At 35.3% G+C, this 12,863-nt stretch overlaps 1 protein-coding gene across 4 annotated transcripts in view; it reads left to right on the top strand.

The window, feature by feature from the left end:
- Positions 1 to 1,124: 1,124 nt before the first annotated feature.
- LOC149779829 (uncharacterized) overlaps positions 1,125 to 12,863 on the top strand; it is a 102,851-nt gene continuing 91,112 nt past the window's right edge. For 3 of the 4 annotated variants that reach the window (XR_016414939.1, XM_089936498.1, XM_089936496.1), the window contains exons 1-3: positions 1,125 to 1,332; positions 6,170 to 6,401; positions 12,361 to 12,507. Coding sequence is in view for 3 of the 4 variants with exons in the window: in XM_089936498.1 (XP_089792624.1) it covers positions 6,240 to 6,401; positions 12,361 to 12,507 (309 nt within the window). In the remaining variant the exon portion in view is untranslated. The remainder of the gene's footprint in view (positions 1,333 to 6,169; positions 6,402 to 12,360; positions 12,508 to 12,863) is intronic. The other variant, XM_089936497.1, reaches the window with a different exon arrangement.

Here is a 12,863-nt window from a genome sequence, read left to right as displayed (position 1 = left end):
TGGCAGTTTATAGTGATGTCTAGCACTGGGGCATCATGCTGCAGACACGTAGCATGATGTCCCACCCAGTCACATTATCCTGACACCAGGCCGACCAGTCCTAACACTAGCCTCTTAATGCTGAACGCCAAGCGAGACAGCTGTTAGTACCATTTTTTAAGTCTCTGGTATGACTCGGCCGGGGATTGAACCCACGACCTCCCGCATCCGAGGCGGACGCTCTAACCACTAGGCCACCGGAGCGGTACGACGGAGAAAAAAATCGGATACGTATACAGTAGCATTTTATGGGTTTTGTTTATTTACAGATCTGTGTTGAAGCACAGGAGTCTGACGTTTTATCAGTAAAGTACGGCGAAATCTCTGTCAACATGAAATCATCTGATCGGTTATATAAATGAACATTTCATTTCATTTATATAACCGATAAGGTTATTTCATGTTGTCAGAGATTTTACCGTATTTTATTGATAAAACGTCAGACTCCTGTGGTTGAAGTCATTCTATCACACATGACTTTCCTCTTGCATAGACACATCTCAGTAACTTTACTTGGCGACGCACGCGCATTGCACGCGCATTGCAACTGCGGGTTCGCATGCTTGCGTGTGTTGTTGTGAAGACATAGTCATTGGGGGTTTAGAAGGTTTGGTCCCAGATTAGTAAAAATGCATATCCCTTATTTTCATACGATTTGCGCATCGCACCTTGATCAACATCATATGATGTCAAAATCTATTCGAGAGTTTATGTTATACATTTACTGCTTGACAAAGGTAGGTATGTACATTTTTTTAACACATCTTCCCAAGAGGCATTCAAAATATTCGCTGAAACAAAATATTTATACATTTTTAGCGTATTTTCCCCGACCCAATGGGGAATTTCCCAAGTATGAGTAATATGCTATTAATAGTAACAAATTTTACCTTTTGTCAAAATGAAGTGATATAGTAGATGATGTGATGCTTTGTACACAATTTATCAGATATAAGTTTCGCTAAATTTATTATTTTATTTGGATAAAGACTTTTAAAATGAATTTTAGTAAAATAATACAAAGCATTAAAATATTGACTTATGAAATACTTACACTGATCACTTACTTTAGCACTGCACTAATCTTCCGGTGTAGATGAGAAAGGAAGGTAAAAACTGATATATAAAAATCCACAGAAACAGCGGAAGGTTGTCTTTTAATTTATATCCATTATATGCTAGTAGGCTTTTCAGAATCTATTTCAATTACTTAGCTTTCTTTCATTTCGAACGTCAGTACTCTGGATAGAAGTTTAAACAAGGACAGGGCATACTGAATGCCATCGCAGGGAGGTGAGTCATACCCGAATCTTAATCGTTTTGATTCCTAGCCCGTAATTTCATGTTTTTGTTTTTTTAAATTAAAAAAAACTTTCCTTGATAATCATGAATTTTTTGTTCAGTTCGGTATATGTAAACAGCGTTTGCTGTTTTACGATATTTAAAAGGTACATGGTTTTTGATAAATGTGTAAGTATCGGTCGACATAGTCCTACATAAGATCTCGACGCTTATATTTATGTTGTGTGCGTCAGGGTCTTACTGCCTAACTAACGCCGCTGTGTAGCGTGTTTTGATGTCGACTAACACTGTAGCGAAAGTAAAATATTCAGGAATATCTCGCACAACGGTCAACTACAATAACGACGCTTTTCTTCAGTAAAGTCATAGGGCCCCGAGTGGCCGAGTGGTCTAAAGCGCTCTCCGTTACGGATCACTGCCATCTCACCTCTGTCTGCGTGGGTTCGAGTCTCGGATTCAGCCAGTGTGGGTATGTGAGAAAGCTTGCTGGTAGCTTCTCATGGGTCGGTGGTTCTTTCTGGGGTTTTCCCGGGTTCTTCCTCCACGACTAATACTGGCCGCCATGTATAGCCTATCGTGTGCTGAAAAATGGCATTAAACCCCACAACAACAACAGTAAAGTCATAATGTTTTAGTCAGACTTTACTTACTCTGATGTCTTTTCTCTAATAAATTCAAATTCTTACAAAAGAAATGGACCTGTTTTCAAGTTTCGTTGTCCTACATTTCATTTGGCTGGAAAGCGATGAAAACAGGGAATGCCAAAATCAGGTTAAGTTGAAATATTATTCTTTAATGAAAAACAATTAAAAATATATTATGCCTATAGATAGTTCCCGAATGACGTCATCAGCCGCTATATTTGTGGTAAACTGTCAGATTTACCATTGACTTTATATGGTGTTTGGAAGTTGAAATAAATTCATTGAATCTCAAGATTCTTTTACGAAAATTACATAAATAAACAGAACACAAATTAGGCTTTATGTTAGTATCTATATTTTTGATTTATAAGTTGACTTTGCTTCAGTGTGTCTTGTTAGAAATGGTAACAATTGGTGATCACATATAGGAGAAACTGCCAGGTTGCCCATCGTCCAGGTAAAATGGCCAGAATATCGTCTGCTAGTGAACTTATTGGGAAGCATCTATTTGAACTGTAAGCAACATTTCGTTTCGTTCAAGAAACATTTCCTTTACTTGAACTTACTTCGGCATACCTCGACTACCATTGCATTGCAACAAATTGAAATGTATGTCAGTGGAACATGAAAATGCATCCATTAGCTAGTGTCAGATTTTGATTCCACAAGGATAAAAACAGCACAGTAAGTATATTAATTACATATCAGTTTGTTGAATAGTGTCGATATGGACTGCCAAGTTTGTGAGATATTCCTGAAACTTTGATTACTCATTCTATTGTCAACCAACATCAGAACACACTTTACAAGCATGTTATTTGGGTAGTAAGACATAGCACTAAAACAAAAAGAACATGTGCTATATCTTACATTGTAGGACTACGGTTGACATAGTCCTGTAGTATAGTACCCTCACATTTGTTTGTACCCCACTAACAATTTTAAAAATGAAATGCACCAAGGATATAGCAAACTGCACAAGACATAGACATTTCTTTCCTCGATTTATAATTTCTAACCTGATTGTCGCCAAGGGGTTACCAGCATTGTTGAAATATTGGTGTTTCAATGCATATGGAAGCTTTTGATGTAAACAAGCAAGCAGACTGCTTGCTGTCCATTTTTGATTTCTAGAATTAGTTTATTTTAGTAAAAACCTTATTGTCTGCATCCAATAGTTTTAATATTTCATAAACAAATAAATGGAACAAATAAATAGGAGGAACTCTTGCATAAAAATGTTCAATGAATTTTAAATCCAAAATTAATGGAATTATTGAGATTTTCAAAGATGTGAACAATATCACATCTCTTGCTTGAAAGTGTAAACTGGCCCAAATATTTATGGTGACCATGTTGCTAAATTGGATTCAAAACGCAAACAGTTGACAGTGTTTGGGATCTCCCCGATGACACTTATGATAGAGGTTATAAATGAGTGAATAAAATGACTAAGTTTTGTGCATTTTCTATATCCTTGATGCGTTCTGTTTTTAAACTTGGTATACAATCAAACAGGATGATTTGAAAATATTGTGTAATGAAAGATGCCATCTTTTTTTTGTGTGTGTGTGTGTGGGGATATCGTCTTACTGCTGAAATAACAGCACTTTTTAGTTCTGAGATTGACTAACATTGAAACAAGAAGTCAGATTTTCAGGAATAATTTACAGACTTGGTTGCCCATATCACTGCTTTTCTACAAATTAAAGTCATTGCTCAAGAAGGAGTTGACTTCTGATGTCTTTTTTTCTAATAAATTCAAATTCATGCACAAGCAAATGGACATGCTTTCAAGTTCTGTTGACCTACAATTCAGTTTTACTGGAATGTGATGTGAGCTGGGAAAGCCAAAATTGGATTAAGTTAAAGTATGTTTCTGTGACAAAATGAATTAAAAATTATATTAATATTGAAGAAAGTGTTTAGATAGCTTAGTTTCATTCAAGGTACTTATCATCCTTGTAATTGATTTCGGCATTCCTGGCTTTCATCGCATTGCAACCAATATTAGTAGACCTTGGTTTTAGGCACTAAGGTGGTGACCTCAAAAACACAAATGTCCAGTTTTAATCCAGCAAGTGATTTCAGGTCTGTTTTATTTAAAACAATAACCTCACGTCAGAACCCTTGATGGGTTTTAAATTGTGTACCAATATGGGTATCACAGTATCTCTTGACAGGATTCTCAGTGAAAAGCCTTTGAGTTTTTGACATTTATGATTTTTCAAGTCTCATATGATATCAAGGTCATCCACATGAGTTTGTTTTGTTGACTCACACAGCGAAGCTTGAATAAAGAATGGTGAACAGCCCTACTACACTGAACAAGAAAATCAAGTAATTATGTAACAGATAAAATACCAAATTGAATATTCATGGAATCAATAAGAAGCAGTAAGAAGCAGTATCAATGGAATATTTGCCATGTGAAAAGTTTAATAAGGTGTACATAATCAGAATTTCAAAGCTTGATAAATGGAATAGTACAAACCATACTTTAGAGCTATTATATACATGTATCAGGGATGGTCCTGGCTTTTAAAAAGCTGTTGCCAAAAAAATCGCCAACCTCAATATTTTGTCGCCAATTTTCAAAAAGTGTCGCCAGAACAAGTAGTGTACATTTTTCCAAGTGTTAATTTAGTCTATTAATGTAACAGGCAATGAAAATTACAAAAGATGGGTTAGTTAATACTTTAATTACAACAAGCATTAACAAAATGTTACAAAGTGTTAAATGAAGATCCATCATGATTTTAGGGCTGCCCACTTGTTGAATGCAGTTTCAAAGTCTAATTTTTCACATCTGTATATGCTGATCCTCATTAAATTCTCGAGAGATGAGATGCAGAGTTTATTTCTGATGTCAGTTTTTATGAGGTTCATCTTACTGAATCCACGTTCACAGTCTACAGTGCTGACAGGTGACACCAGTAGTCTCTCAGCAGCCCCCCCCCCCCATGGCTAGCTTCACAAAGCTTGTAGTGAATTGCTTCCTAAATCCCAAGAATGATCACTGAATGCTGTATACATTTTCTCGACAAGCAAAGTAGGATCTCCATTCCCACGAATGAAACTTACAGGAGTCAACACCTGGCAATATTGGACCGTATATATAAGCATAAATTCACACCCAATTTAGTGATTCTTTCACTCCTGTATTTTGAGAAATAATTATTTTTAATTATGCAAAACTGTTTTTTTTTTTTTGTGCTATTTCTTGTTGTGGAGTTTAAGTCTCTGCAGCCGTAACACGGGATTGATGGCAAAAGAAAAAGATCAGTGAGTAAAATGCTGCACTGGCGACAGATATAATTGTGATTGAGATTTTTTCCATTTGCTTTGTATTTATACACAGTAGTCAGTACTTCAAAGCTTATCAGTTTTCTATGAAGGTTCAGCAAAACTATTGTATTGGTATATGTAAAAAAATAAAAAAACAGAAGGATTAGCCATTCAAATAATTGTATCTGTTCTATTCGCGTCTTCAGAAGTCGGTCAGTTGTAGGTATATTTCGGTAGCATGATTGACTTTATCACAGCATACAGTACTCAGCCCAGATGTCAGCATAAGCAGACTATGATGTAACAGTGCACTGTAAAGATGGGGTTGTCAATACGAACAAGGATCGTTTGTGTAACAGATTGATTCCAATGCATTGCTTAGTCAAGTTTGTGGCTTCATTTTGTTCTCCCTTTTAATTTATCCAGTCCAAATCCATGATTGTATGTACAAATTAAATAACCAAAAAGTCTGTTGCCAAAAAAGTCGCCAGATGGGATATTTTTGTCGCCAATAAGGAAAAAAAATCGCAATTTGCAACATTGGCGAAGCCCAGGACGATTCCTGCATGTATGATAACATACTACATTATAATTGGCTCCATTTAATTTCATTGGTTTGAGAGCATATGAATTTCAGATCATCACATGTAAAAGATATTAAATCCCAAATCCCTGAAGGTGTGGATTAGAACAGAATAATACACAACAAAATGGTATAGCTTCCATCACTAATTGGAAAGATTTATTATTTTGTAAATAAACAATGTAATAATGTAATTAAATGACCCAATATTGGACTGACATTGAACAGTTTTAGATTTTGTAGCATACAGTTAAGTTCAAACTGTTTTTAGCATTTTCTCAATATGTGTACAATTCTTAAATTCTTGTTTCAGCTTGAAAATCTACACAAAAAGATAGATGCACCTTTTACATTAAATTACATACTGGTGATCCAGACAAAGTATGGAAGACGCAATTGGTAATGCTCGAGGTAGGCTTATGGTTGCTATTCAGAAGAATGAGGACCCAACAGAGAGTCTTGGGGCTTTACTCGGCCTAAAGTGCCCACTGACAAGGAAGCTGGTGGTACTGGATGTTTCAAGATTACTCCAACAAAACGGGAAGGTAAACCGAATGTCATATAATTGTATTTATTTTGTGTGAATCATGAAATAGTTTTGATACTATAAAAGGTACAACCTGGGCTTGAATTTCAGGGAGGAGTGTTTTTTTCTTGGACATCACAATAGTGTATTTTGGGTAGTCAAACATGTATGATTGGATTGAGATTCATACAGTGTACAGGGTTCACACGCTACTGGGAAATCGGGAAAAAGTCTGAGAAATGATAAAAAAATTCCCAACCATGAAAAGTCCTGGACTTTCGCAAATATTGATGAAAGTCAGGAAAAACTCGGGAATTTTCCATTATCACTTGACGAACGAAACAATCATGTAATTGGGTCGTAACTAAACTGATCGTGAGTTACATTTATTGAGTTCTAACAAGAAAATTCAAAGGGTGCAGTATGGATTATTTGATTGCTTGCAATAAACATATATGCTGAGTCAATCCAAATGCCCAGTGGATTAGATTCATCTAGTACACTTTTATTTTCAAAGTCAGCTCGATATCCATATCTTTCCTTATATAGAAGGTATGAAAACCAATCTAACATCACAAGAGGCCATCATGGTGTTGGCAAAGCGTAGCCGCTTACCGGATGGCCTAGCAAACTTTAAACATTGCTAGATCAAATGAGACATGCATGAAATCGATATGAAAATTACTTACGTTCTCAGAAATTGTGAGTAGTAAAATCGTTATGTCTTGAATCTGCTGAAAGACAAGATAAAACTATGTCGTTGTTGAAATGTGACCTGGTGCTCATGATTTGCATTGTTTGTTGCATGAGTATTGTACACATATCTAACAACCCACCTTTTCAAATGTTGTAGAGAGAAAAAAATATAAAAAAATATTAAATGAAAGTCGTATAATGGTTGTAATAAAAACACAATAACGAAAGAACACAAAATTCTCCATATTTATATATTCCGAGAGCAACTTTTGGAGTATTGTTGTATCACGTGACCACCACGTTGACATGTGATCTCTGCTTGATAAATTAGACTGGCCAGATTGCTGGTTTTTACAAAAAGTTTCTGACTTTCATTTAATATAATTGAATTTCTGTACAACAAATAAAGTAGTTTGTTGTTGATATCACATGAATGTTGGACTTCCGATGTCCTCATTTGATATTTCTGGAGTCATGTGACTTGTAATGCAAATGGCAAGTACTGGGTCAGGTTTCATCTACGCCATAGTTTTGTCTTGTTTGACCGTAGATTAACGACATAACGGTTATAATACTTGACATTTCTGAGAAAGTAATGGTGAAAATAAAGGTTATTTTACCAGATTGGATTCATGCGATGGTTGTCTGAGAGTTATGCATTGGTACGTCACTATCTTTTGAATGTATATGTGTAGTTTTTCAGTCTTCTTGTGATTCTGAAGTGATAAAAGACACGCGAGAAAAGTCAAATTGAGCAGAGGGTTGTGGTCATGCTTGCACTTCTTGTGTTAATTTTTATTATCAAAAAGGTGATTTCATGTTGTCAGAGATTTCGCCGTACTTTATTTATTGATAGAACATCAGACTCCTGTGCTTGACCTGGTAGCCCAGAAAATCCTATTAGAATCATACAACTACCTACATTTTATAAAAGATGGAAATGTATACCTTAAAAAATTATGTATCTTAATCAAAGTTTCCAATTTTGCAAGAAGTTGTCCCACACATACTAAATCGTCTGCTGCCCAACATGTCAGCTTGCCACTAGAATGGGATTCTCACAGAACTTCCCAGTGTATAGTCTGTTTCTAAATTCTTTAGTATTTTTTCCTCATAAACAATATGTTGTAAACACATTACACCCTATTCATTGTTGTTTCTCTTCCACATAATAACTCTTTTTAAAAAATATAAAATATTGAATTTTACTAATTTTTTTTTTTGTACAACATCGGTTTAGTTGGCTTAATAACGCTTGTTATTCTTTGGTATTGTTACGTTGGATTTTGTAAAACTAGCTATAAACCTGAACAGAAACGGTCCAAAGTAATGTATTTCATTTCTATAGCCCGATGGATAAACATCTTTTCAAAGCTGTGCACAGAATTGGCCGACATATTGTGAGTCATGGAAACACGTTGTCCAAAATTAATATTATTTTGAACAGAATATTGTGCTGACAATTGCCTTTTTTCAAATGGTAAGCATTACAGTATCTTATTTTCGTCAGTCGTTAAAATTCGGTTTCACTTCGAGACGGAAACCTTAGGTGCACAGAAATGCCCGACAGCATTGTATATATTAAAAAACAACACGAGCTCCAGTATCAATACATGTTTGGTGCCTGGTTTAACGAATTATAAAAAGACAAGTTGATTTTACAGAAAATTCAGTCCTTGTTTATACAACAGTATACCATTTTGAAGGTCTTTTGTCAAAACTTAAATCAACCCTTTTGAATTTTTTTCATCAAATGATGGATTTTTTACCAGATCATCTTAAGGAGATTAGGTTGTTTTGAAAAATATTTTTTTGGGATTTTGTTGGCACAGATAAATTTAGGGTTAAACTCTTTTTGTTACAAGGCAAGATTTTAATTATTTGCCTTACTATTTTTCATACTGTAATAGGAAATGTTACTTTCTATGAAATGCATTTATATATTGCTATAGAATTCTTTAGAATTAAATGTTTGAAAGGAAACAAAACATAATTTATGTTCATTATGTTGTTCTCATTTAGCAACATAATGCAGCAAAATAAAGTTAGAATTTTTATTCTGTACGTTGAAATGACTTTACATGCTAATTTATAGGAATGTAATCAAACTTGTTTCGTGCAATACATTTTGTGGTCTTGTACATGATCATCTTTTCTGACAGAAGTTAAGAAACTGAGAATGTCAAAAGTGTATGATCTTCATCAGGTGAGATGTTGTTACGTTTGCCCTTCAGATCACATTATTTTCAAGACTATGCATGCGGGGGCCCCGAGTGGCTGAGTGGTCTAAAGTGCTCACTATTACGGATCGCTGCCATCTCACCTCTGTCTGCATGGGTTCGAGTCTTGGGTTCGGCCTATGTGGGTATGTGAGAAAGCTTGTCTGTAGCTTCTTGTGGGTCGATGGTTCTTTCCGGGGTTTTCCTGGGTTCTTCCTCCACCATTAATACTGGCCGCCATGTATTGAATATCTTGTGCTGAAAAATGGCGTTAAACCCTACAACAACAACAACTATGCCAAAGTAAAGACACCAGCAAATAATTATGTAATTACTTTTGACAATAAAAATGTTAGTAACTTGCATTTGAAAGAATTCATACCATTTCAATTTCCACCAGCATTCATACTAAATGATCCATTTTGGTCAGACCTCCATTCTTTAGAGTTTAAATGGGCACCATTAAAAGGAAGATAGATGATTGCCTGAAAGAACTGGAACATTTCTGGGTTATTACCCTAACTAGATTTCAACCAATCAGCTGTTGCCTAGATGTCATCTGCTTTAAAAATAGATTGCAACATCTGAGACACTTTCAAAACGTATTTCGACTTTAAGCTGGTGGCATTTTTTCAGACATCGTAGTTATATGACTTACAAATTGTTAAAGCTACGTTAAAAATCCAAATCACACACACATACTCAATGCTTGTTGATGGGAGAAAACACAGATTTATTCTCAAGGTGCAAAACTGTCTCTACTCTGCCCAGGAATGAGTGTGTAGTAAAGTTTTACCTGGCCCAGCCAATTTTTACCTGGTGAGGGCAACAGGATGAGTGGTTATCCTGAGCCCTGCCTAATAAATCTGTAATTTGTATTGATGTATCAGTCTTCCTAATTTGTAATTGTTGAATGTTTTATCTTTCATGCTTTAATATTCAGTTTGTTTTAATTGCAAATAAGCAGATACAGTTCTCCATATTTTAAATTTATAATGGAATGACATTCATGTACTGGACATTTGGACATGTTACTATGACTGCTTCTGAATGAAAATGGTGCCAATCTAACAAAAAATATTGTATCTTCACCCAGTGCACCCATCTTGTAAACCTTACCACAACTCTTACAGACTTCTTATGATGTCTTGTAGGTCTAAAATGAAAATAGTGTCACTCAGTCATCTAGTTTCCCTGCCACTGTAACCATCTTCATAATCTTGTTATTGCTATTTCTCCTGATGGTCATCTCAGTACATGACTTTCACTAAAAGACTTCTTGTGATATCTGATTTGTCCTAAATAAAATTGGCACCAATCTGATGTCCATTATGGTGAACTTAGCAGTCATCTTGAATTTGTATATATTACTACTCATGAACACCAAGGGTTTTCTTTCATGAAGATTCGTTATGATTACTAGTTGGTCCCAAATGAAAATGGTGCAGCTTAAACAACTAGTATGACCACCAGTGGACCTTTTAAAATTATTGTTATTGCAACTTCTGTTGAAGTGATGGTCATATCAGCATTGGGATTTTACTTAAAGACTACGTATGACATAGAAATGGGCCTGCATGAAAATGGTGCTGATCTGACATTCTGTATTGTCACCAGAGCAGAAATAATTAAAATCATGTTATTGCAACTCCTCCTGAATGGAAATTATATCACCATGGGGTTTTCACTGGAAGACTTCTTACAGTGTATAGGTGGTTCTAAATGAAATCTGCTGACATCCAATATTACCACCACATCAACCATCTAGAAAGTGTTGTTATGGCTATTTCTCCTGGACAGAAAGTCATATTGACATTGGGTTTTCACTAGAAGACTTTATGATGTCTAGTTGGTCCGAAACGAAAATTATGCTGATCTGATATGGGATTTTCAACAGAAGACCGATTATGATGTCTGTTTGATTTTAAATGAAAAAAGTGCCGTTCTGACCTCAAATATACAGCAGCCATCTTGAAAATCATGTTACTGCTACTCCTCCTAATTGAAAGTCATTTTGACATGATTTTCAGCAGAAGACCAAGTATGATGTATAGCTGGTCTTAAAAATGAAAATGGTGCCAATCTGACCTCAAATATGCTGCTATAGCAGCCATCTTGAAAATCTTTTTATTACTATTCCTCTAGAATTGATGATATATTGATATAGGCCAGAAAACTTCTTAAGATATTTGGTTGGACCTAAATGCATATTGTGCCAGTCTTATATGAACTATGGCTGTCTAACAGCGGTCATGAAAATCTTGTTATAGCCACTTCATCAGAATGAATGGTCAAATTGGCAAGGGGTTTTCAACCAAGTCTTCTAATGATGTCTAGTTTGTCTTGAATGTAAATGGTTCCAATTGGAGAAAAGTGGGTTTTGCAGAATAAACATTAGTTCCACGTTAAGTTCCTTTACCAAACTTTGGATGGCTTGCATTTAGGTAGGAAGGAAAGGTAGAAAGGAAAGTTACATTCTGAACATTCTAAATGTCAAAGGTCATGGTCATTGTAATTTTAATAAGAAAATAATGGTTTCTGTACATTTTGTTTAGTTCAAAAATATATGTTAACCAAAGTTCCAGGTCATTGAGACTTATTAGTATGTAATCTCCATAGTTGTTGCTGTTGTTGTGGGGTTTAACGCCATTTTCCAGCACACGATAGGCTATACATGGCGGCCAGTATTAATGGTGGAGGATGAACCTGGAAAAAAACTGGAAAGAACCACTGACCGATGAGAAGCTACTGGCAAGCTTTCTCACATACCCACATTGGCTGAATCCGAGACTCAAACCGGCGCAGACAGAGGTGAGATGGCAGTGATCCGTAATGGAAAGCGCTTTAGACCACTCGGCCTATCGGGGGCCCCTAATCTCCATAGTCAGCAGTGCCTTATTTTGCTTTCACAGAGGACTATTTCATATTACATATATTATTTATATTCTGTTCACATTAGTCTTGGTAGTTTTCATATTTAGCTGATTGTCTACATGGCAAACTTAACATATATTCTTTTGACTCATTAACTGTATCCCTATTTTCATACTTTTACCTTTGTAGGGAAAACTACGGATGCTGGTTACAGCTCTCAGTATATTGGAGAAGTATGGTCGACATCTGCTCAAGCCCCCTGAGAGTCGCTCAAATATGTGGCGATACATTAAATTCTCCAACCAGATCTTCAAGGATAAAATTGATGCTATCAGGGTAATTTTATTGTTTGCATAAGTGCTGTCTCCAGATATTTTAATATAATTAAGCTTTCAAATTTGGTCCATCTAGTATTGCCAAATTTTGTATATTTTATAGTTTACTAATTGGAATATGTATATAATATAATACATTGCTGTCACTGTGAATGTAATTTTGCAAACTTTGTTTTCTCTCCAAAAGTTTATAGTTATCATGGCTTAATTATTATTTGTTAATGAGATACATATTATAAAATTCAGATGTTTTTCTTTCCCACCAAATTTCTAACATATTTACTGTTGTAGTTCTTTAATTGTCTGAAAAGCCAAAATTTATGCATTGTATTTTTTTCATAAGGTAGATGGAATAAA

The sequence above is a fragment of the Sinohyriopsis cumingii genome, chromosome 16 (assembly GCF_028554795.1).
Source record: "Sinohyriopsis cumingii isolate HCF-2022 chromosome 16, ASM2855479v2, whole genome shotgun sequence".
NCBI lineage: Eukaryota > Metazoa > Mollusca > Bivalvia > Unionida > Unionidae > Sinohyriopsis > Sinohyriopsis cumingii.
This window is presented reverse-complemented; position numbering and strand designations above follow the sequence as displayed.